General features: G+C 40.5%; 1 protein-coding gene across 1 annotated transcript in view; it reads left to right on the forward strand.

Moving 5' to 3' along the window:
* Positions 1-1,331: 1,331 nt before the first annotated feature.
* The window catches only part of MYOCD (myocardin), a 171,993-nt gene continuing 146,932 nt past the window's right edge, over positions 1,332-26,392 (forward strand). Inside the window, exon 1 of the mRNA XM_074388194.1 lies at positions 1,332-1,434. Within this exon, the coding sequence (XP_074244295.1) occupies positions 1,410-1,434 (25 nt within the window). The 5' untranslated portion in view covers positions 1,332-1,409. The remainder of the gene's footprint in view (positions 1,435-26,392) is intronic.

Below are 26,392 nucleotides of genomic sequence, written 5' to 3' on the forward strand. Positions count from 1 at the left end.
TAAAGTGTAAAAATCAAAGTGTCAAATGTAGTAAAAGAAATAGATACGTCAGATAAAAGCCACTTAAAATCAGTAAGAATCCTAGCCAGTTGGAAAGAGTAGAATTTAATCTCTGCACCTACCATACTCCAAAATTAAATCCAGATAGGTAATTGTGTAATTAATGAATTTAAAAAGTGAAACTATAGGAGAAAATATAAGCACATTATATAATCAGAGCAAAAGTAAAATTGCAACATTTTGTATACAAATAATGGTTGTCTTTAATATGTAAATGATTCTTACAAATCAGTAAGAGGCATATGACTACTATAAGTAAAAAATAATTAGCGAAAGGCCCAAACAGATGATTTGCATAAAGAACACAAGTACCAAACAAATATGGGAAAATGTTCAACTTTTCAAATAATTGAAGAAATAAAAATTAGATAAATTAATTCCTTTGGGTTTTGGTTCGGTTTAGTTTGGTTCATTTTCGGCTTTTTCATGAGCCCTTCCAGTAACATGAAAGCCGTGTACCTTTTAGGTGGGTGCTCTGAGCCGAGTCCTACCTTGCAAATCCAGCTGTGATGGGAATGAAAGTAATACAATCTTTTTGGTGGGAACTTTGCCAATAAGTATCAAAAGCCGCAAATATAATTTTTTTGGATGAAATAATTTCACTTTGTGAAATTTATCCCAAGGAAGAGATGATTAACATAAAGATTCATGGAGAAGAATACTAATAATGTAAATATCAATAATGGTGAAAGGTAAAAAACTAAAACTCCTAACAAAGCAGAATTAGTTAACTAAAGCATGGCATAGTCATAGACTAGAACACCACGTGGCTATTTTAAATCATGTTGTATAAGAATACCTAATGCCATGAGAAAAACGCTCATAATTTACCATAAAGTGAAAAACAAAAAGTCAATCTATACAGTAGTTTAGACACTAATGCTATTTTGCTATTTTAATAGGTAAAAATGTTCACGGAAATAACACATTAAGAAAACACACAAAAATATCAGCCCTTGAAAATTAAGAACTGGAATCAAGATTTATTTTCCTTTTTCTTCTGTATGTTTTTTTTTAAATTTTCAAGATATATTATAACAGAGCATACTTTTATGTTGAAAACAAAACAATAAATGTGTGTGGGGGATGTCTGGGGATGCCTTCAACTGTTTAATGATGCCTTCTGAGATGCAGGATCGTTCTAACATTTTTGTTCTGCCAGGCCTAGCATGTTGGCGTTCCTCATCATGTCTGTTGTTGCATCTTTATATGACAGTTACGGCACCTATGGATATTACCAATGCTGCAGGCTGGAAAAAGCAAGAGAGCTCACCATCTGCCTCTAGACCTCTTTTGACCAGGACTATTTGTCAGAGACCCCTTTCAACAGACTTTTGCCTGCATCCCTGATGAACATCCAAAGGAAGCCAAAATGTAAGTATTCAGTCCTGCAGACTCTTAGAGTAGATCAGGACAAGAAAGAAGGGACTAGGAATGGATGCTGAGTGAGCCAACTGCAGTTTTTACATAGCATTTTTATGTACAAAATTAAAAGCATATTTTGTAGAGTGCATGGATTGAATGTCGTGACAACCGAACGATGCAAGAATTGTGCCTTGCAGGCCCTGTAAAAAGCATCTGTGACATCTGACCATTAAAAGAAGTCAGGAGATGTACTTACAAACTATTCAGGCTCTGATCCCTACATTGCATGAGTATGACACTATAAATTGTACGTCTTCATACTGAGAAAAGATGAGAAGGTTGATGTCGGGTATGCATATCTTGACCATCCACTCATTCACAGACACTCTGTTGTATGGCATAGGGAAGAGCCCTTTCAAGCTGTGTTTGGTTACATGAAACCTAAGTCAGCCATCCAGTGATTGCATTAAAAAAAATCGTCAAAAAGCAAGATTTGTCATACAACTGAAGGCAGCAAGCTGTTGTACAAAGAGCAAACAAAGCTGTGGAGGTCAGGAGATCTGAGAGTTCCATCAGGTTCTGCCACTAAACAGCTGTGTGCCTTTGAGAACGTAATTAACATTGACAAATTTCGGTGTCCTAATCTATAAGGTCAGGGGTGTGCAGAAAAGATTGCTTTGGGCACTTTGAGCATAAAACGACTATATTCTATTATAATTGATATCTTATAAAAATTAATAATGGCAAAGGTAATGAATAACATTAAACCTCTCACTGTGAGTTGACAGGAAGGAACACAGAGAGATCTGGAGGAACAGAGATGGGCAGTCATTCGCTCTGTGTCAGCTCCTGTCATTCGTGGTAGATGGTACATTCCACAGAGGAAACGCAGCAGATATAAACCTTGAGAACCCACTAAAACTCTGTCAACGTTCTTTTTGCATAACAGGAAAATGGGTTTGCAGTGCAATATATTGAGCCCACACCCAAATTCAAGACCTGGTGTCCTTGTTGATTTAATTTCACAAGGCAAAAAAAGAAGAGACATTAGGAGTGAAATGAATCACAATGGTGAGGAAATTATTGTGACAGTCACCAAAGTCTTTCAGTCCAGGAATCAGAGGCCATGTAAAGAACCCTCCATTGGTACCACTGGAATGTATCAACTTTTAGGTTCAGATGACAGTGATGGAAAGTTATGGCTGTCACCACAGGTTGTGATGGGGTTGGAATTCTCGCTCCACCATTTAGAGCTGTGTGTCAGTCTGCAAGCTGTTTGTCAGTCTTACCACTTCTGTGCCTTTTTTTTTTAATCTGTAGAATTAGGAAGAATGTTGCACCTATCTCTGAGAACTGGGTAAAATTTAGATTTTTTTTTTTTTTTAGTCCAATGCCTGGCCTCTAGGTACTTATCATCAGAGAAGTAATTTTTATTTTTTGATTATTTATTTTTTGAGACAGTCTCACTCTGTTGCCAGGCTGGAGTGCAGTGGCATGATCTCAGCTCACTGCAACCTCTGCCTCTTGGGTTCAAGCGATTCTGCTGTATCAGCCTCTCAAGTAGCTGGCACTACAGGCACATGCCACCATGCCCAGCTAATTTTTGTATTTTTGGTAGAGATGGGGTTTCACCATGTTGGCCAGGATGTTCTTGATCTCTTGACTTTGTGATCCACCCACCTTGGCCTCCCAAAGTGCTGGGATTACAGGCATGAGCCACGGCACCTGGCCGGTAATTTTTAATTCTTTAAATAACTCAATTAATTTGCAACTAAGCTTATAAACTGTTAGGTAGTTAGCAACTTGTGGTGGATTTCTTGATTTGGGGAATAAAGTTTCTCTATGCAGAAATGTATGAAATGGCAAAAGTAGAAAGCTGACCATAAAGCTTAGGGATACTTTTACCGGAATATCTTTTAGGAGACTCATGCAGTTTTGCACACAGCTGCATGAGTTGCTCAGCAGCCTTAAGCTGCTTCCTAGGACAGCTCTGCTCCTGTGTAGAAGGCATGGGACGAGTGAGCTATAAACTCTGAGTAGCACAGGAATAGAAATGTGTCGTTGTATTCTTCTTGGACTGCGCCCTTCAGCAAAGTGACAATTTAACTGAAAATGGTCATAGAGACAGAACTGGCAGTTTTCCCTTATTCCCTATTCCTATTTCTCTTGCTGGAAATCTCTCCGGGATCCTTAACAGGTGGTCTGCTTCTAGTCCCTAAATTTGAAATGTCAAGGCAATGCGGAAAGCCTGGGTTGTTCATTAAATGGTGTTCAGGTTCAGATGAAAGTGATGGAAGGTTATGGCTTCAGGTTGTGATGGGGTTGGAATTCTCGCTCCACCATTTAGAGCTGTGTGTCAGTCTGCAAGTTACTTACCACCTCTGTGCCTTTGTTGTTGTTGTTTTTTTTATCTGTAAAATTAGGAACAATATTGCACCTATCTCTGAGAACTGGGTAAAATTCAGATTTTTACTCAGCTGGCTAAGCATTTGGAAAAACAAAGTTAGAATCCTATCTCAAACCAAATTAAACTACAAATGGGTTCAATGTTTAAAGAAAGGCAGAGACATGAAAATATCAGAAGAAAATACAAATGAATAGTAAAATAATTGCATTATTGAGAAAGGCTTCACGACCATACTACTAAGAGCATAATTTATATTTATACTGGGAAAAATAATTATTGACTGCATAAAAAATGTAAAACTTCCCTTTATATGTATAAAAAGTACTGGCTGGGTGTGGTGGCTCACACCTGTAATCCCAACACTTTGGGAGGCCAAGGTGGGTGGATCACAAGGTCAAGAGATCGAGACCATCCTGGTCAATGTGGTGAAACCCAATCTCTACTAAAAAATACAAAAATTATCTGGGCATGGTGTTAGGTGCCTGTAGTCCCAGCTACTCTGGAGGCTGAGGCAGGAGAATCACTTGAACCCAGGAGATGGAGGTTACAGTAAGCCAAGATAGCACCACTGCACTCCAGCCTGGTGACAGAGTGAGACTCTGCTCCCCACCTCCCAAAGAAAGTACTATGGAGAAAATAAGGAGAACAGAACCTTAAGAAAAATTACTTTCCTATGTCAGGTTAAAGGGCTACTGTCCTATCTATGGAAAGAGTTCTTATAAATGAGTGGGGGAAAAGATGGCCCATGCATTCCCCTCTCCCCTTCCCCAATGTGGGCATACCCATAAATAGGATTTTTTGTTTAAAGCCGTAAGGGTAATAAGCATTAAAAAACTTCAGCTTCGCATGCAATCAGCCACTTCTCACGTATCAAGTTGTCAAGATGAAAAGCAACGGCACTCCATTTTAGGGAAAGACATGATAGGCAATATGTGATTGCAGACATGAATGCTGGCATGACAGATACACAGAAACTAGGGCCAGGCACAGTGGCTCACGCCTGTAATCCCAGCCCTTTGGGAGGCCAAGGCGGGTGGATCACTTGAGGTCAGGAGTTGGAGACCAGCCTGGCCAACATGGTGAAACCCCCTCTCTACAATAAATACAAAAATTAGCTGGGTGTGGTGTTAGACGCCTGTAATCCCAGCTATTGGTGAGCCTGAGGCAGGGGAATCACTTGAACCCAGGAGATGGAGGTTGCAGTAAGCCAAGATCATGCCACTGTACTCCAGCCTGGGCAACAAGAGCAAAACTCCTTCTCAAAAAAAAAAAAAAAATACACAAAAACTTTTTGGACACCTTTTGGGCCATGTAGATAATATTCTAAGTAAAAAGTCTTTGGCATCTTCTAATATTTTACCTTTAGAAAATGATCAATCACATGCTTAGGGATTTAGATCTAGGAGTATCATTGCAGCATAGTCTGTAATTTCAATGTAGAATGTTAAGGAGATATCTGTCATCTGAGGCTGGCTAGTAAATTAAGATTTAGGCTGCATAACAGAATACTATGTAACTTTTTAGGAAAGTAAGTTTTAATGTAGAATGACATCCACAAATGAAAAAAAAAACGGGTATAGTACATCATATTTGTATAAAAATTCTATAGCTTGCTATGTTTTGTGTTTTTAACACATGCATGGAAAAATATGAATATATGGTTAAAAATAAGTATCTTCCCAGTCCAGGAGCCCTTAAGACTGTCAGGATAATAAAAAAGCAAAGAACAACTGAGAAACTGTCATGGATGTGGAAAGACATTAAAGTTAGAATCTAATGTGGTTCCCTGGATTGGAACCTAAAACAGAAAGAGCACATTAATGGAAAACTGGGAAAATCTGGAGCTTAGTCAATAGTAACATACCAATGTCAGGTTCTAGGTTTTGACACATGAACCACAGTAATGTAAGGTGTGAACACTGGGAGAAACTGGGTGAAGGACATATGGGAACTCTTTATAAGCTATCTCTGCAATTTTTATAAATAACAAGTTCACTTAAAATATCAAACCATTCAAAATGTGTAATCCTGAGAAGTGAGATTTGAGTATGGGACATAATGACTTTCAGATTCTATGTAGAAAACGTTGTGCAATGACTGCACATATTACACAATAACGGATAAACTGACATAAAAATAAAGCAATATTGTAGAAGTATGTTTGTGAATGTGAAATAATCAAAAAGCAAGTTGTAATATAGTACAATCCAATTTAAATGTGTTTTAAAGTTAATTACTTGCTTTTGCTTAAGTTTATATTCCAATTTTTTTTTTTTTTGAGATGGAGTTTCACTCTTGTTACCCAGGCTGGAGTGCAATGGCGCGATCTCGGCTCACCGCAACCTCCGCCTCCTGGGTTCAGGCAATTCTCCTGCCTCAGCCTCCTGAGTAGCTGGGATTACAGGCACGAGCCACCAGCCCCCGCTAATTTTTGTATTTTTAGTAGAGACGGCGTTTCACCGATTTGACCAGGATGGTCTCGATCTCTTGACCTCGTGATCCACCCGCCTTGACCTCCCAAAGTGCTGGGATTACAGGCGTGAGCCACCGCGCCCGGCTATATTCCAATTTTTAAAACAAATATCATTTATTATAGGACAAAGGATAATTTACATTTAACACATCCCTGAAAGTAGATGTGGGGCAGGTGGAACCCCCAAATCTCCAGTCTTACCAGTTGGAATCAGGGGTTTCCTGATCACGTATCTGCTCCTTAAAACTCTGGGGCCGTAAAAAGATCCTCTTTTTTGATGAGAACTCTGGCTGTTTATTCTAGTAATAAATTTAAATGACTATCCCTTTTTCCTAAGTATGATCCAACACATCTTGTCTCTGCATAGATCATTCTATTCAAGACACCAGGGTGAAGGTATGAATTAAAAAGAAATTTAAAAAATACTTTACAGTATCAAGCATTATTTCCTGCTGTGTTGGTTATTTATAATATGATTTTCAGAGAGACTAACAGCCAGTTAAATAAGAGAAAATATGAACTCACTACACTTAAACACTGCCATTAGAAAATTGAAGACAAAATGTAAATAATCATTTTGTCTTTTTTCATGTTTATCACATAATCACAGCACTGCCATATTTGGGAAAAGTAGCTTAATATTTGAATGCAAATGCAACTGATATTTATTGTAAAATTTTGGACACATATTCACATAATGCAAGATTTTCATGTGTTTGTCTTACTCAGACATGAATTTGCTGGATGGTTTCCAAGCTATAATTTGGATTTATAAGAATGTAAATACATTATGATTGAGTTCCCAGTAGCATTTAAGCTCATGGATATTAGGCAATGCCTGATGCCAGGCGACTTTGGAAGCCCTGGAGACTCAGCTGCTCACAGCCCTTTCCCACGGGCCACCCACTCTCGAGGGCCATATTTCCAAATGCGTTTCTGTGAGTCTCAGAGACTTGAGGGTTTGCAAAAGCCTTCCTCACAGACACAGTGGCTTATGCCCAGGGGGAGTTACCAGTGGGTCAACTGGTCATTATAAAATGGAGGATGAAGTGCTGTCATTGATGAGGCTATAAGATTTCACAGGAGTGCAAAAGAGTATCACCTTGAAATCTGGCCCTCTGGGCACACAAAAGCTTGCCAAGATAAACGGTCTGTGGAACATGAGGCTCTGGAGGGAGCATAGTCATTTCCCAGGTGAATGGGAGACCAGGGAGAAGAGACAGTGCTTCAGGCAGAGGTGACTGCAGCTGAAAAGGCCTGCTGAGGGAAGGGAGTGAGCGTGGTGGACTAAAGAAGTGGACGGAGTCCCCGCCAGACCACAGGATGCCAGAGAGGTGGGTGAGAGCCGGAGCCCAGCGTGAGGAGCAGCCCCAACAAAGGGCCTTGAAACCCGTATTAAGGACATTGAATTTTATTCCATGGTTGCTATGGGCTAAATTACCCTAATACTAAAGCACTTCAGAATGGAACTGTATTTACAAACAGGGTCCTTAAAGGGGTAATCCAGCTAACCTGAGATCATGAGGATGGGCTGTAATCAGATTGGACTAATGTCTTTTTATTTATTTATTTATTTATTTATTTTTGAGACAGAGTCCTGCTGTTTCGCCCTGGCTGGAGTGCAGTGGCGTGATCTTGGCTCACTGCAACCTCCACCTCCTGGGCTCAAACAATTCTCTCTGCCTCAGCCTCCCGAGTGACTGGGATTACAGGCATCCACCATCATGCTCAGCTAAGTTTTGTATTTTTAGTAGAGACAGTGTTTCGCCATGTTGGCCTGGCTGGTCTTGCATGCCTGACCTCAAGTGATCCACTCACCTTGGCCTCCCAAAGTATTGAGATTACAGGCATCAGCCACTGTGCCTGGCCCTGACTGAGGTCTTCACAGGCAAAGGAAATTAGGACACAGACACACCCAGAAGGAAGACCACTTAAAGGCAGAGTATACAGCCACCTGCTCATCAAGAAGAGAGGCCTCGGAGGAAACTGACACCTTGCTTTTGGACTCCTAGCCTCCAGAATTGTGAGAAAATCAATTTCTGTCATTTAAACCACTGAGTCTTCAGTACTTTGTTACAGCAGCCCTAGCAAACTCATGCAAAGGACAGTGAGGTGTCCGAAGGAAGGGCAGGAGTCAGGGGAAGGATGGTTAGACTCATCCTTTTGAAAAATTACTCGGTGGTGGGCAGAATGGAGAGCGGGAGATAGAGTAGGGGCAGGGGGCTCAAAAGCCATTGGAACTCTTTAAGCAACGAAGGGCGGTTGCAGCCACTGTAGAGGTCTGTGCAGGCTGGACTTGCACAACTCTAGGGGTGCCTTCTAAATACAGACATGCCTCAGAGATGTAATGAGTTTGGTTCCAGACCACTACAATAAAGCCAATATTGCAATAAAGTGAGTCACACAACGTTTTTGGTTTCCCAGTGCATATAAAAGTTATATTTACACTATATTGTAGTCTATTAAATGTGCAGTAGTGTTATGTCTGAAAAAACAATGGGGCCGGGCGCGGTGGCTCACGCCTGTAATCCCAGCACTTTGGGAAGCCAAGGTGGGCAGATCACGAGGTCAAAAGATCGAGACCATCCTGGTCAACATGGTGAAACCCCGTCTCTACTGAAAATACAAAAAATTAGCTGGGCATGGTGGCGGGTGCCTGTAAACACAGGTACTCAGGAGGCTGAGGCAGGAGAATTGCTTGAACCCAGGAGGCGGAGGTTGTGGTGAGCCGAGTTCACGCCATTGCACTCCAGCCTGGGTAACAAGAGTGAAACTCTGTCTAAAAAAAAAAAACAAAGGGCCAGGTGCAGTGGCTCATGCCTGTAATCCCAGCAGTTAGGGAGGCTGAGGCAGCTGGATCCCCTGAGGTCAGGAGTTTGAGACCAGCCTGGCCAACATGGAGAAATCTTGTCTCTACTAAAAATACAAAAATCAGCTGGGTGTGGTGGCGGGTGCCTGTAATCTCAGTTACTCAGGAGGCTGAGGCCAGAGAATCGCTTGAACCCGGGAGATGGAGTTTGCGATGAGCTGAGATCGCACCACTGCACTCCAGACTGGGCAACAGAGCAAGACTTTGTCTCAAAAACAAAAAAACAAAACAAGAAAAACACTCCCAGCACTTTGGGAGGCCGAGGCGGGCAGATCACGAAGTCAAGAGATCAAGACCATCCTGGCCAACATGGTGAAACCCCGCCTCCACTAAAACTACAAAAATTAGCTGGGTGTGGTGGCATGCACCTGTAGTCCCAGCTACTCGGGAGGCTGAGGCAGGAGAATTGCTTGAACCCGGGAGATGGAGGTTGCAGTGAGCCGAGATTATGCCACTGCACTCCAGCCTGGCACCTGGCAACAGAGTGAGATTCAGTCTCAAAAAAAAAAAAAAAGAAAAAGAAAAACACAATGTACATATCTTAATAAAAAACACTTTGTTGTGAAAAGGTGATAATGATTACCTGAACCTCCAGTAAGTCAAAATCATTTTGCTGGTGGAATCTCTTGCTTCATTGTTAATGGTTGCTGACTGATCAGGGTGGTGGTTGCTGAAGGTTGGAGTAGCTGTGGCAATTTCCTGAAGACAACAATGACATTTGCCTCATTGATTGAATCTTCTTTTCACAAAAAAAATTTCTCCATAGTGTGCAATGCTGTTTGATATCATGTGATCCAAAGTAGAACTACTTTCAAAATTGGGGTCAATTCTTGCAAAGCCCTGCCCTGCTTTATCAACTAAGCTTATGTCATTTGGGGGGAGTTTTTTGTTTTGGGTTTTTCTTTGTTTTTTGTTTTGTTTTGTTTTTGAAATGGAGTCTTGCCCTGTCACCAGCCTGGAGTACAGTGGCACAATCTTGGCTCACTGCAACCTCTACCTCCTGGGTTCAAGCGATTCTCCTACCTCAGCTTCCTGAGTAGTTGAGATTACAGGCACATGCCATCATGTCTGGCGAATTTTTATTTATTTATTTATTTTTAGTAGAGATTGGTTTCACCATATTGGCCAGGCCGGTCTCAGACTCCTGAACTTGTGATCCGCTTGCCTCAGCCTTTCCAAGTGCTGGGATTGCAGGTGTGAGCAGCTGCGCCCACCAGCCTATGTAGTATTCTAAACATTTTCTTGTCATTTCAACAAAGTTTACAGTATCTTCATTAGGAGTAGTGTCCATCACAAGAAACTCTTTACTTTGCTTGCGCATAAGAACAACTCATCCTTCAAAGTTTGATCATGTGATCGTGGCGATGCAATCACAGCTCCAGGCTTCAGTTTTAATTCTACGCCTCGTGTCTTTACCACATCTGCATGGCTTCCTCCACTATAGTCTTGAACCCCTCAAAGTTATCCATGAGGGTTGGAATCAACTTCTTCCAAATTCCATGTTGATATTTTGACCTCTTCTCATAAGTTACGAATGTTCTTAATGGCATCTAGAATAGTGAATCCTTTCCAGAAGCTTTTCACGTTACTTTGTCCAGGTCCATCAGAGGAATCACTATCCATGGCAGCTATATCCATACAAAATGTGTTTCTTACATAAGATTTGAAAGTCAAGATTACTCCCTGATCCATAGACTGCAGAATGGATATTGAGTTAGCAGGTATGAAAACAACGTTCATCTCCATGATGGCTCTTGGGTGATCAGGTGTGCTGTTGATGAGGAGTAAAGCTTTGGAAGAAATTCTTTTTTCTGAGCAGTAGGTCCCAGTGGTGGGCTTAAAATATTTAGTAAACTCTGCTGCAAACAGATGTGCTGTCATCTAGGCTGTGTTATTTCATGTAGAAAGCCCCCAGAGTAGATTTAGCATAATTCTTAAGGGCCTGAGGATTTTCAGAATGATAAATGAGCATTTACCTCATCTTAAAGTCATCAGCTGCAGGCGTCCCTAACAAGAGAATCAGACTGTTCTTTGATGCTTTGAAGCTAGGCATTGACTTCTCCTCTCTAGCTATGAAAGTCCTAGGTGGAATCTACTCCCAACAGAAGGCTTTTTTGTCCACATGAAAAATCTGTTTTTTAATGCAGCCACTTTAATTAACGATCTTAGCTAGATCTTCTGGATAACTTGCTGCAGCTTGTACATCAGCAATGGCAGTTCACTTTGCACATTTATGTTATGAAGAGAGCTTCCTTCTCTGAACGTCACGACCCAACTTCTGCTAGCTTCAAACTTTTCTTTTGTCCCTTCCTCACCTCTTTTGAGCCTTCATAGAGCTGAATAGAGTTAGGGTCTTGCTCTGGCTTAGGCTTTGGCTTAAGTGGATGTTGTGGGCTGGTTTGAGCTTCTATTCAGACCACTAAAACTTTCTTCATATCTACAATAAGGCTGTTTCAATTTCTTATCATTCATGTGTTGACCGGAGTAGCATTTTTTATTTCCTTCAAGAACTCTTCCCTTCAATTTACAAGTTGGCTAGCTGTTTGGCACAAGGCACCTAACTTTCAGCCTATTTCAACTTCCAACGTGCCTTCCTTGCTAAGCTTACTCATTTCTGGTTTGTTAGTTAAAGTGAGACATGTGTGACCCTTCCTTTCACTTGAACACTTACAGACCACTGTAGGGTTATTAACTGGACTAATTTCAATATAGTTGTGCCATAGGGAATGGGGAGGCTCCAGGAGAGGGAAGGAGTTGGGAACTGCTGGTCAGTGGAACAGTCAGAACACACACAACATTTATCAATTAAGTTTGCCTTAATTGGTGTGGTTCTTGGCACCCCAAAACAATTACAATGGTAACATCAAAGATGACTGATCACAGATGATCATAACAGAGATCATAATGAAAAGACTTGAAATATTGTGAGAATTACCAAATGTGACACAGAGACATGAAGTGAATGTGTGCTGTTGGAAAAATAACATCAATGGAATTACCCGACACACAGGTGCCACAAACTTTGAATTTTTTTAAAAAGCACAGTATCTGTAAACCTCAAAAGAAAAAAGAAAGCCCAAAGCACAATAAAACAAGGTATGCCTAGTGCCCACAGGTCATACGGTACACACTTTGGCATTGCAAGTATATCTGAGATACCACTAATGACAGCATAGGTAAAGGCATTGGGAAGAAATGAATAGATTCGAGAGAAAGTTAGAAAACAGACTTAATCATGTTTGAAGATTGGTTGGATACTACTAGTGAGGGAAAAGAAGGAGTAAAGCGTGAAGCTGTTTTCAGTCTTAGGCAACTGGGTGGGTGGGGGCACTCACCCATGAACTGAGAAACCAAGGAGGAAGATCTGTGTTGGAGAGGATGATTGAATCTGTTTTGGATTTGGGTTGGAAGAACCAAAAGGAGCTGTTTAAATGGAGATTTTCAATAGGAAATTGAACATATGAAGATACAGACTTTTATATGCATCATGGTTTTTCATGATTTAAATAGCTTAATATTGTAAACTGTGAGGTTGATAAGAATTGAAGGAATACTATGTAAAATAAAGAAAGGACATAAAAGGGAAAAAAGAAGCCTTCTTGGCATCCAGACTCTTAAGTCAGAGGCTCATTATGGGACCTCGCAGGCAAAAATAAGAAAAATGGTATTGCCTGTTTCCTTTCCCTCTTCTGCCTACCTGCTGATTCCAGACACAGGCATCTCCTCATGTTCTTAAGGCTTGAGAGTATCCTGGAAGCAGAGACAGTGAATGTGTGGAGTGATCTCATTCACCCAGCAAATATGGGATATCTACAGTGTGTCAGATACTATACTGAGTTTCTGTTGATCACACAAAAAAGGCATACTTCTCTCCATTCTCAAAACAATTCCGATGCTTGGGCTAATGCATGGCCTCCAGAATTATAATTCTAGTGGCATTACAGGGTCTTCAGAATTGTAATCCCAGCAACAGAATGGAAGACCAAGATCGGGTCTTTGTTAGCGTCCTGGAGCTGATCAGAAGATCTCCACCCAGCAGATTCACATGACTGTCTTGCTAAAAGAGGTTAATTCTTTACAAGTTGGGGAGTGGGGTAATCCAAGAAGTTCAGTTCATATATTTCCTGATTCTATGACTTGGGAACTTTTTTTTGCCCAGCGGAGATCTTCGGTGTTACATTTTCTTGCCTCTCTTAGCTCTCTGAGTGTCAAAAAAATAAAAATTAAAAAAAAAAATATATATATATATATACCTTGTCACAGTTTTGAGGGGACTGCTTCTAACATACTTCTGACTCCTTAAATAGAGTATAGTGGGCAATATCCATCCATCCTTTACTTTATGAGTCAGTTAGAAAACTGATATGGAATCAGAAAGATACATATGTGATGCATATACATATCTCCTAGGAGGTATTGCAAAAATGAATCTGATTCAGAAAGTCTGGAGAGGGGCCTGAAATGTCATATTTCCAGCTGACACTGATGCTGCTGGTCCAAGTCACACCTTAGCAAGTTGACGGTTCCTATACCATCCCAAAGATGGAGAAAAACTCCGTTCGACTGAACGTAATGATTATCAGTTATTGAACTGAGTGATCTCATAGTGATGTTTCTTTGACCTGAGTGCTACATGGTTGGCTCTAGATTGACACGCTCTTTGTTTGACTTTAGTCTTTCTCCTTCCTGACACTGAGCATTCTTCTAAGAATCATCTGTAATACGAAAATTAGAAAACAACATTGGCAAGCCTGGAAGACTCTGGAATATCTGCAGTGTGTATACAATAAGAGAAAACAGACTCTTTGTAAGGGTTTTTGCATGAAATTTGGGGCAGGGCTTCTGAAACTCCTATTTAGATATACAGGGGTGCATTCATTCATTCATTCATTTTTGCCTCCTCCTGAATACATAGCTGAAATTGCTTTAAGAATACATATGAATCTAGAAAAAGTAAAAAACAGAGTCATGCCCATGCTCCTATACTGTCACAGCCAATCGAAGGTTAATAGCTGAAGGTTGTGCTTTGCAACTCAGTCATACAGCACCTGTCATTAACTAAGCTGGGGTTCAGATAATGCTAGTTATCACCGGCTCTCCAAATATCTTTTTTTATTCATTAACATACTTGAGTGTTTTTGTCTAGTTATTGGAAAAGATGGATTTAGAAATTATGCTTTGCAGCAGAATAGGCTGGGATAGAAGAGGGCTTCAGCTGAAAGCATGATTTGTGCATACCTGGGAAGAACCCTTTTGGGACCACCTGAAAGTGCCTAACAAACAGTAGGAAAGGAGGCTTTATTCTTTCTTGAGCTCACAGTATTGTAATTTGGGCATAGACGTGGATGTAACCTCATTCCCAGCCCCAGGCTGGTGAGGCCGGGAGACATTTGGGCAACCCGAGATAAGTAAATACATATTCAAATCCTTCTGGGAACCTGGGATAAGATAGTCTTGCTTTTTTAAAAGAAAAGAATACTTGCAACATGAAATAGCCATTTATGTTGATATTTGACTTAAGATGGCAGTTTGTTCAGCTTAGTTACTCCATCAGCAGCAAAAAAATTCATATGTAGGAGATTATAGGAAAGCAGGAAGATTTACTGTTTTGGCAGGAAAAAGGGAATAACACCAGCCATGATCAAGGAGTCGACAATCCTTAACAGAGTTGCAAAATTCAGTTCTGGAAGCAATGGCGGAATTCATAACTATTATCCAGTCTACGTCCTTGTAATGGGATGGTCACATCAAGGGAGAAACTTGACTTGAATGAGAAAAAAAGATTTGAAGTCATTTCTCCCAACTTTAGGTCAAATTTGATTCCAAAGCATTCCAAGGGGCTATTTGAAGTCCTTTTATTGTTTTATACTTGTTCAATACCATTTCAGTGCTAAGGAGAAAGCAGCAAGAAGTCTCTGTTTATAGAAAGTCTTTGTTTAAAGACTTTCAAACGTCTTTTTGAAAGATGTCACAAAGTTCTATGAAGTCTATAAGGAGAAGAAAAATCCACAGGTTGGAATTCTAGGAAGCAGGTTCTATGTAGATGGATGTGTTACTTGCCTCTGTTTACTCATCCTGCTTTAACACAGATTAGCTGATTCAAAAACGTCCACGTGACTCTATTGGATATACTGACATTCTATGTGTGCAGTTCTTACAAATCACTTCTAGAGAAGACAAGGTTGACTGTACAAAGCCCATTAATGGCAGATAAATTCTTCTACAATCCTTTAAGCAATGTTTTTCAACTGTCACATACATACATATCTCCTAGGAGGTGTTGCAAAAAAAAAAAAAAAAATGCAGATTCTGATTCAGAAGGTCTGGGGTGGAGCCTGAAATTTCATATTTCCAGATGACATGATGCTGTTGGTCTAAGTCGCACCTTAGCAAGTTGACTGTTCCTATACCACTCCATAGAAAAATCTCAGTGTCCTTTCTCACCTAGAACTGTAGGGAAAAACTATTAGCTACAGAAGCAGTGATGGTCCGTGTGTCCTTGTGTAGAATATGGGTTTCATTCTAGGTTGCCTGCCCTTGATGGATGACTCTTAAAGGTAATCACCAATTTAAAGTAAATAAATATCTGTGTATAATTTTGTAATCCCTGTCACCAGTCACAGTTAGAAAATGCCATGTTGTGAAATGCTGAATGTACCCAGAACCCCCCAGTTACTGGCAAACCATCCATGCTAAGTTTCTAACTTCAAATATGCCTTGTTGAAAAGCTTAGAAATTATATCACTTCATGGAAAAAAAAGCACTGCACTGAGATCCAGAAGACTTGCAATACAATCTCAGTTTTGTCATTTATTCGCTGTGTGACATTGAGTGACGCCTTCCACCCTTCTGAGGCTCAAATAGGAAATGAATAGTGCCAACTAGATGTCTCCTAGGAACACTTTCGCCTCTAATATTCCACATGCTATATAACATATGGAAACATAATTTAAGTTCTCACTAGTGCTTAAGAAGTTGCCTTGCTAGTGGGGTGCAGTTTACCGTTAGTGTTAACATCCCCAATTTTACATCGGTAAGAACAAAGAGGTGAGAGTGTAACAGTTGAGAGCACTGGCTTTGAAGTCAGGCAGAGGTGGGTTCAAATCCTGCCACCTCATGTTCCAGGAGTTTTGTGTATTACGAAATTGACTTAGTTTGTCTGAGGTTCAGTTAGGTCATCTGTAAAGTGCAATCCGTGAAATGGGTAAGAAAATAAACCAGCCTCGTTGGAATATTATAAGTAGAGTGAACTAGTGTTCTGGTTTGACTGGAACTGAGGATTGTCCCAAGAGATAGAACTTCCAGTGCTAAAGGCAGAACAGTTTCAGGCAAACTGGGAGGGTTGACCCCCGCATAGTCACAAGTGTCACCTGAGATCAGCCTGTAAAGCACACAGAAAATGTTCAATGGCCACTAGCCATGTTTGTGAATAACGTATAAACATAGAGAGGTTAGGGTGAATTTTTATTCAACCAGAGCATGACCCAACTTTGCCTTTTTGACTCCAGGTTTCCACTTTTTAAAGGTTATATGGTTTTCTTTCTTAAGAAACAGAAAGGAGTGTGTAAATGTGACATGTCAAGCAATACACAATGGCTGTCTTTCTGCAACAGAAAATTTGGAATCAAAGGACAGCACAGCCTCTCAGTGGCAAGCCCCCTATAAGCCTGGTTTGGGGATGCTGATGTGGCTACAGGCAGACATAGGCACCACCAGCCAGGAGTGTGAGCAGCTGTCCTTTCTAACCCTGATCTCCTATGCGGAGGCAAGGCCAACATCCTTCTCTTCCATCAAAACATTCCAGAGCTCATCCTCGTCAGGCCGTATACAGCTATATCTCCTATGATTTACATAAGGCCATTGTCTCGGGAATTTGGGGATTTTCCTGCTAGAATGTCTCACGTATACTCTTCTGCACAGACAGTTGAAGAGAACGCAGGAGCCAAATGCCCTTCTTAGGGCTATTTCTCGCCTCTAACCAGTTCTGCTTTGGGAGATTTCTCCTCTTCTCCTCCTTTCTACTTCCACCTGGGCTACCCACTCCTACGGGCTCGAGGTCCACAGCCAGAGACACAAAGCTCTGATTCTGGTTGTAAATCTGCCAGTCACACCAGTTTCTCATATTTCCTGTCTTTGATCACTCTTGATGTTCTTTCTTCTCTATAATTTCTCCTGTGGCTTATTAACCGAAATTTTGTCAACTTCATCCCAGCTTTTGGGTGACCTGGAAACTATAGCAGGATGACAGGTGATCTGTCCTGCTTGTCCAAGACAGTCCAGGATTGCATCTGCTGTCCCAGGTTACTAATTAATCGAACCCCTTTTTACTTTCAAAAATGTCCGAATTCAGAAGACAAACTATGTAATCACACTATCTGTACCCAACCTCTAGAGTTTTTCATCTGTTTTATATTGAGCAATGATCTCCCTTATAAGGTTTTGAGTGTAACATTTTGATATGCTTGAACAAAACAAAAGGAAAAATCATTCTTGCCAGAAAGGGCAAAACATTCATAAAAACAGCCAACTGGTCAACTGGTTGTTTTACCAGGCAGGGCAAAGCATTTTAAAAACAGTCAACTGGTTTGAGGAGAAAATTCACCAAAGCAATAGAGCTATAACATATTAATGAGGCACAGTGCTCTTGGTCCAGACTTTATTGCTTTAGGTACAAGATACCCGAAAGGTTAAGTTTGTATCTTATGAGCAAAATTGTGAATTGTATTTAGAAAAAAAGGAAAACATGTGAAGGTGAATCACCAAGCAAATGGGTCATCAAAATAAGTGTCTGCAATTCTGCTTTAGGAGAAGCTTTTGGAAGCAAGGCTCGTGCATACATGGGCAGTACGCATGACCCCATGGGAAGACCTGGGGGTTTGGGATCAATCAGACCAGAATTAGGATACTGACTTTTCTTTAAATGGTGTCACTGTGGACAAATGGCTTTAATGTTTTTGAACATTATTTTCATTACTTATGCTTTCCTAAAATGTTCAATTAGCCACTGGTTTTCAAACTATGCTCTGCAGAGCTCAGCGATTTTTAGCAGAAGTGCCCTGTTCACCCTTGGGTGTTATACTTTTATTTGTTTTGTATCAAGCAATGATCTCCCTTGTATGATTAAAATTTGAGCTTAAGATTTTGATTTTTTTTTTTTTTTGAGACAGAGCCTCACTCTGTCACCCAGGCTGAAGTGCAGTGGCCATGATCTCAGCTCACTGCAACCTCCGCCTACTGGGTTCAAGCGATTCTCCTGCCTCAGCCTCCAGAGTAGCAGGGACCACAGGCGTGCACCACCACACCGGCTAATTTTTGTAATTTTAATAGAGATGAGGTTTCATCATGCTGGTCAGGCTGGTCTTGAACTCCTGGCCTCAAGTGATCCACCCACCTTAGCCTCCCAAAGTGCTGGGATTACAGGCGTAAGTCACCGTGCCTGGCCAAGATTTTGATATGTTTGAACAAAAGTCTTTGATGCAAAAATAAAACGTGAGCATTTATGGTTTAGATAGTCTCTGAGCTCCCTCCAATTCTGGTATATGCCATTCTAAGGCCTTAGAAAATGTTGGCAGTTGGAGAACTACAGATAGAGACGGACGAAAGATTCCTCTGATGTCTGCAAAGCCCTAAACTAACTTGCTATTAAGTGCAGACCAAGAGGGCTTTAGGACATGTGCTCTGATCTAATAGAAAGCAGGATGTGTCTGAGGAAAGTGTGAATACAGACATAGAAAGCTGTGGCTATGAGGTATCTTTGCTGGAAAAGAACATTCTGGGACTCTGAAAAGTGTTCCCAGAGATGTTCTCTATCACTTACAAAGACCCGGAGATTCTAAACTGGTCCAAAGCTGATTCTAGATTTTTGGCAGAAGGCCTGGTGTCTGAAAATAATTACCAGTATGTCCAAAATTATTTTAAAATATAATAATAATGAAGTCTGGAGTGTTCTAGCACTTGGAGGGTGGGTTAGCATGTATAAAGTTAAAGAGATAAATACTCTTCTGGGGTGAAAATGAAAATACAAAAAAATTAAGCAAGGTACCTTCATAAGGGCAAAGGTAGATCAGGAAATCTTGCCCCTTTGCTATATTTCAGGCATCAAGAAAGAAAACAGATAATGGAAAGTGTGTGGCAGAAGGGCTTGCTTTCACTGGCCTGAAGGAAAATTCAAACTTTGAGTCAGAAGAATAAGGGTCGCATCACTGAGAAGTGTATGTTCTGGCTGTTTGTGTGGTCAGGTGCAGCGCTGGTCATCAAAATAGGAATTTGGGAACCATATTTTCTTCTCTTTATAAAAGCACTAGATAAGTTAGGGCTTAAGATTGAACTCCAATGAATTTTTTTTTTGTTCTCCTTTTTTTATCTTAAACATTTTAAAAGAGATTTTCCACAGTTTATATACTGTTTATCTCATATCTGGAACACTTTTACATTTTGGTTAGATTTGGAGTAAATTTGTTTCCAGTCTTTTCTATAGTCTTTTCTTGATCCTTAAAGAATGATTCCTTTGATTGCTGTTTCTTATTTCATTGAACTTCTAATCATGCCACAATACTATTTTTAGGAATATCCATGGATTTCTACTGCCTGAGATGATAAAGCCCCAAGTCTTCACAAAGACTTTCATAATCTCATATTGGCTTTCTTTTCAATCTTTATAATCCAGAATCACCAGCTTACCCGTTAGTTGCCAAGCACAACCTTTACCTTCTTCTTAGTGTCCATTCATCTACCCTCCCGCCCCTGTATCTCCTCCTTCATGAAGCTTTCCCAGCGTGGGAGCCCCAGGTGGAATAAATCACTTCTGCTCCCAGAATCCTCTGCTCCCAATGATGGCCAGCTTGGATCCTGCCATTCCTAGGTATATAACCCCCTTGCTATGTAGGCTGTTAAGAAGCATGTGGACAGGGACTGTGCCTATTCCTATTTTTTTTTTTTTTTTTGAGACAAAGTCTCACTCTGTTGCTCATGCTCGAGGGCAGTGGCACGATTTTGGCTCACTGCAACCTCCGCCTTCCAGGTTCAAGCGATTCTCCTGCCTCAGCCTCCCAAGTAGCTGGGACTACAGGAGCAGGCCACCCAGCACAGCTAATTGTTTTTTTTTTTTTTTTTTTTTTTTTAGTATCTTTACTAGAGATGGGGTTTCACCATATTGGCCAAGCTGCTCTCAAACTCCTGATCTCGTGATCTGCCCACTTCAGCCTCCCAAAGTTCTGGGATTACAGGCCTGAGCCACCGCGCCCGGTCCTGCCTATTCCTTTTGATAACTGGCATTTAACATACAGCCTGGCACATGATAGATGTCCAACACATCTTTTTAGAAGAAAATAGTTTTTTTTAACTGATGAATTTTTTGTTGCATCTAAAAATTAGGGGGCTGAATAGTCCTTTAAATGGTGGATGCTTCTTTGGTCTGTTTTAAATTTATAAACTTACTTAAGTGGTTGTAAAATGAAGAGTGCTGTAAATCTGTTAAGACTACATCGTTTCAGTTAAGGATGATTGATTAGGCACATGTTTTTAATCCCACTCCCCTTCCAAATGTCCATAGAACTGCCATTCCCCCACACAGAAAAACTAGCAAAAATATCTGCATTAGTATTGCAAAATAGGGAGGGCATTATCCACATGAAAACAACTTGGAGGAATTTCTGCTGGATATAGTGCAGAGGCAAGAAGTCAGATGAAACCCACCTATTGTTGAAGACATGCAAAGTAGCCCCCACTTGAGCAGTCAATGAAAAACACACCCCTGACATGAGCTCCTGGAAATCTCCTTGAATCAAGGCCTTAGTGCACCATCTAGAAAGGTTGCTAAAATGTCGTGGATATAAATGGAAAAGTTAAGGCCGGTTGACAAAGTTGATAAAACCTTTAAAGGATTATTCAAATGAACAAACTGCATTAAAAAATATATGTATGAGACAATCAGGGAAATGTGAACCCAAACTGGATGTTTAATGATTTCAATTATTATTACATATCATATGGAATAATGGGACATAGACTTTGTTTACACTTTGCATTTATTTATTATTATTTTACTTTAACTTATGGAATGCATGTACAGAATGTGCAGGTTTATTGCATAGGTATATGTGTGCCATGGTGGTTTGCTGCCTCTATTGACCTGTCCTCTGAGTTCCCTCCCCTCGCTCCCCACCTTCCCAACGGTCCCTGGTGTGTGTTGTTCCCTTCCCTGTGTCCATGTGTTCTCATTGTTCAGCTCCCACTTATGAGTGAGAATATGTAGTGTTTGGTTTTCTGTTCCTGTGTTAGTTTGCTGAGGATGTTGGCTTCCATCTTCATCCATGGCCTTGCGAAGGACATGATCTCATTCCTTTTCATGGCTGTGTAGTATTCCATGGTGTATACGTACCACATTTTCTTTATCCAGTCTATCATTGATCAGCATTTGGGTTGGTTCCATGACTTTGCTATTGTAAATAGTGTTGCAATAAACATACATGTGCATGTGTCTTCATAGTAGAATGATTTATAATCCTTTGGGTATATACCCAGTAATGGTATTCCTGGGTCAAATGATATTTCTGGTTCTAGATCCTTGAGGAATCTCCATACTGTTTTCCACTATGGTTGAACTAATTTCTATTCCCATCAACAGTGTAAGTGTGTTCCTGTTTCTCCACAGCCTCGCCAGCATCTATTGCTTCTTGACGCTTTAATAATTGCCTTTCTGACTGATGTGAGATGGTATCTCATTGTGGGTTTGATTTGCATTTCTATAATGATCAGTGATGTTGAGCTTTTTTTCATGTTTGTTGGCTGTGTAAATGTCTTTGTTTGAGAAGTGGCTGTTCATATCCTTTGCCCCCTTTTTCATGAGTTGTTTTTTCCTTGTAAATTTATTTAAGTTCCTTGCAGATTCTGGACATTAGACCTTTGTCAGATGGGTAAATTGCAAAAATTTTCTCCCATTCTGCAGTTTGCCTGTTCACTCTGAAGCTAGTTTCTTTTGCTGTACAGAAGCTCTTTAGTTATTAAATTTCATTTGTCAATTTTGGCTTTTGCTGCAATTGCTTTTGGCATTTTCATCATGAAGTCTTTGCCCATGCCTATGTCCTGATGATATTGCCTAGGTTTTCTTCTAGGGTTTTTATGGTTTGAGGTTTTACATTTAAGTCTTTAATCTATCTTGAGTTAACTTTTGTATAAGGTGTAAGGAAGGGGCTCACAAGCATGGTGCTGAAATTCTATATGGTGTTCTAAAGTACAAGAAAGCTATGTGTTTTATAACCGTACAGAGAAAACCCATGTGTTAAGTAAGCTTCATTCTGACATTAGTTATGGTGCTGGTGGCAGTAAATTCAATGTCAATGAATCAACAACATAAATAAAGTGTCTTTAAACAGAAACCTGCATTTAACAAGCTTATGTATTAATCTGTTGACAAAAATGTTGTGGCCAGAGGCTCTCAGGAACCTAATCCTGTATTTTCCCTAGGAGCAATGATTCACTATTCACAAGTTCAGTGTTCACAGTGATTTTAAAAAACATAACTACTGTGAATAACAAGAATTAACTGTAATCACAGATGAAGTATGTGTCTGAAATTTGCTTCAAAGTAATCCAAGGGACTGGAAGTAGAAATACATATGGAACAGACTGGCCATTTGTAAATTGTTGAAGGTGTATGATGAGTACGTGAGTGTTCATTATACTCTTCTCTCAACTGTTGTATATATTTGAAATTTCCCATAACAAAAGTTTTAATTTTTAAAAGAGAGAGACAGAACGGCATAGCAGAAATACAAGTTTGGATCTTCTTCAGGCATTAAAAAATCGTTTAGTGTGTTATATAAAGAAATATAATTATTTAGAAGTAGAATGAATTGAATTTCATGTTAAGTATAAATGATCCAGTGCCATGTAAAGTCAGTATATACAAACCTCCTAAAGCAAAAGACAGTGAATGAGTGTGGGCTCTATAAATTGTAGGTAATATAGAAACTTACATGTCATTTTTAGAAAGTGAAAAGAAAAAGGCAAGAGATATCTAAATAAAAGCCTATGTTCTGCCATTTAACTGTCATAAAGCTCAGTTTCTAACTTTCAGGCTTGTCTATCCCATTAATAAATCTGTTTCAGGCTCCTCGGACACCTTTCTCTGCCTCTGCTCCCTCCTCACTGGGAGAGTTCACATCAGGTCAAGTCCAAGGACTAATACCCTCCTTCATCATTACCTGTTTTCACTGCAGTGCCTCAACTTGCTCTCCAGCTCTCTGACACTTATTCAACAGCGAATTTTGCCAAACTGAGGCCTGTATGTGCTTTTATCCTCCCTCATCTCCTACCACAGTGTTTTCCAAATCCATTCTGAGGGGTGCTTCTGCTCCAGAGAGATTCCCCAGGAGCACAGAGAACAGAGAAGCTAGAGAGTGCGGGGTGCTGCAGCACAGAGGGCTCTGCTTTTATCTGTTTCGTATTTTGAGTTTTGCAAAAGATTTTGCAAGAGAGGAAAAATATTCTGTTTCTTAGAAAAAAGAAATTGAACAAGCCAGAATTCTGAGACACTTTAATGATGGGAGCACATGGGGCTCAGTGAGTGAGTGTGTGTGTGTGTGTGTGTGTGTATGTATCTCCCAGCTGTTCCTGGTGAATCCTGGCTTATACCAGGTGAATAACTCAAATTTACTTAACATCTTTCATTCTATTTTCTTAACAAAAAAAAAAAAAAAAGAAAAAGTCTCTTTTGCAGCCCAAATCAATATAGGTTCCTCTGAAACGCTTAGCATTGGCCAGATTTGCATAGAGCTGTGTGTTGTTTTTGGATCTTTAGCTTGAGAAAGATTTGGAAAACTCTCCGAGAGATTTTTAGTTATCATTGTCATTATCATTTTTTGAGAGGCTTTTGTATGCTGATCATGACACTAGTTACTTTGCATTTATTATTATATTTAAGGTGCTCAATAAACTTGCAGAGTAGTTGGTGACATCCGCATGCATCAGCACTCCTGCACAGGCAAGTGACCTGCACCCAGATCTCATTAGCCTAAGCCACAGAAGCTCACAAAAGCAAAATGCAGGAAATTGTGAGAAGAGCCTGTCTCTGGAAGGACCAGAATCCAGAGCTCCAATGTCAGCCGAATGCCCCTTGCCTTCTCTCCTCTTAGCCTTTATCTTTACCTACAGTCATACAACTGTGAAAATGGTCACTTAGCATGCTTTCCATGAAAAGGTCTCTACCTTTTCTGTTTATTTGTTTTATTTTTCTAAGGTCTTATTTTTTTATTTTTTATTTTATTTTTTTACAGCAAAGATGAATGAAAGTGTTAGGGTAACAGCAAAGATGAGTGAAATATATGGGAGATCTCTCTTTCATTCATCATTTCAAAGATGAGTGAAAGAGAGCTCTCCCATATATTTCCCATATATTTCTCCTCAACTTCACATGCACAGCCTCCTTCACCATCAACATTCCCCATCAGAATGGTACGTTTGTTGTAATTCATGAACCTATATGGATACATCATTATCACGCAGAGTTCTTCATTTACATTAGGGTTCACTCTTGATATAGTATGTTTTATGTATAAGGACACAGATCCATCATTGAAGAATCATACAGAATAGTTTCACTGCCTTGAGATCTCTGTGATCTGACTATTCATCCCTTCCTCACCCTAACCCCAGGAAACGGCTGATCCTTTTACGGTTTTCATCATTTTAGCTTATCCAGAATGTCAAACGGTTGGAATTGGAGTGTGCAGCCTGTTCGGATTGGCTTCTTTCACTTCACAACATGCATTTGAGGCTCTTCCATGGCTTTTCATTGCTTGATAGCTCATTGCTTTTTCATATCGAATAACATTTTATCATCTAGATATACCAGTTTATTTATTCCTCTTCTGAAGGACATCTTGGTTGCCTCTTAAGTTTTGGCAATTATGAATAAAGCTGCTATAAACATCTGTGTGCAGGTTTTTGTGTGGATGGAAGTTTTTAAGCCCAAGGAGTGAAACTGCTGGATTGTGTGGTGGGAACTTGCTTTTTTTTTTTTTTTTTTGAGACGGAGTTTCGCTCTTCTTACCCAGGCTGGAGTGCAATGGCGCGATCTCGGCTCACTGCAACCTCCGCCTCCTGGGTTCAGGCAATTCTCCTGCCTCAGCCTCCCGAGTAGCTGGGATTACAGGCACACGCCACCATGCCCAGCTAATTTTTTTTTTGTATTTTTAGTAGAGATGGGGTTTCACCATGTTGACCAGGATGGTCTCGATCTCTTGACCTCGTGATCCACCTGCCTCAGCCTCCCAAAGTGCTAGGATTACAGGCTTGAGCCACCGCACCCGGTCCGGACCTTGCTTTTTCACCGCAATATTTCCAGCAGATAGAACAATGCCTTGATGGAATGAAAGCACAGTTGGATTTTTGTAAGTCCCATCACTCTGCGCCATACCAAAGAAACTGCGGCACATCCTGTTGTAGAGTATATCGTTGTGAGCACTGGGCAGGTACATCACCATATCCTAGCCTCTCCCCAGCCAGCCTCTCACATGACCTCCACTAGTGGATTATTATATCTTATTTCTCGCTTTTACCTAAGTTATCATTCCAAATAGGGTGGAGTTTTTGTTGTTGTTTTTTCAAGCCCGGCACGGTGGCTCACGCCTGTAATCCTAGCACTTTAGGAGGCCAAGGCAGGCGGATCGCAAGGTCAGGAGATCAAGACCATCTGGCTAACATGGTGAAACCCTATCTCTACTAAAAATGTGAAAAAATTAGCCGGGCGTGGTGGCACATGCCTGTAGTCCCAGCTACTTGGTAGGCTGGGGCAGGAGAATCTCTTGAACCTGGGAAGAGGAGGTTGCAGTGAGCCAAGATGGCCCCATTGCATCCCAGCCTGGGTAACAGAGTGAGACTCTTGTTTCTAACGAACAAACAAACAAAACCAAATAGGATTTTTTTTTTTTTGGCATGATGTGTGTGACTATAGAAATAAAACAAGACCAGAACAATGTCTTTTCATGAAACACAGGGGCACACATGCACACACAGCTCCCTTTGACTCTGGATGGCCACGAAGGCCACTGTCATTTATTTAGGGGCAGATCTTAGCAACAGCCCACCAAATAATTTCATTGTGCTTCTATAATGTGAATTTGGAAAGGAAGCATCCTCCCAAGAGCTGAGTCCCGAAGAGTGTGAAGCACTCAGCCTCGATATCCCATACATTAAATGAAAGATTTGGAACAGAGGC

Source organism: Saimiri boliviensis, chromosome 17 (genome assembly GCF_048565385.1).
Source record: "Saimiri boliviensis isolate mSaiBol1 chromosome 17, mSaiBol1.pri, whole genome shotgun sequence".
NCBI classification, from domain to species: domain Eukaryota; kingdom Metazoa; phylum Chordata; class Mammalia; order Primates; family Cebidae; genus Saimiri; species Saimiri boliviensis.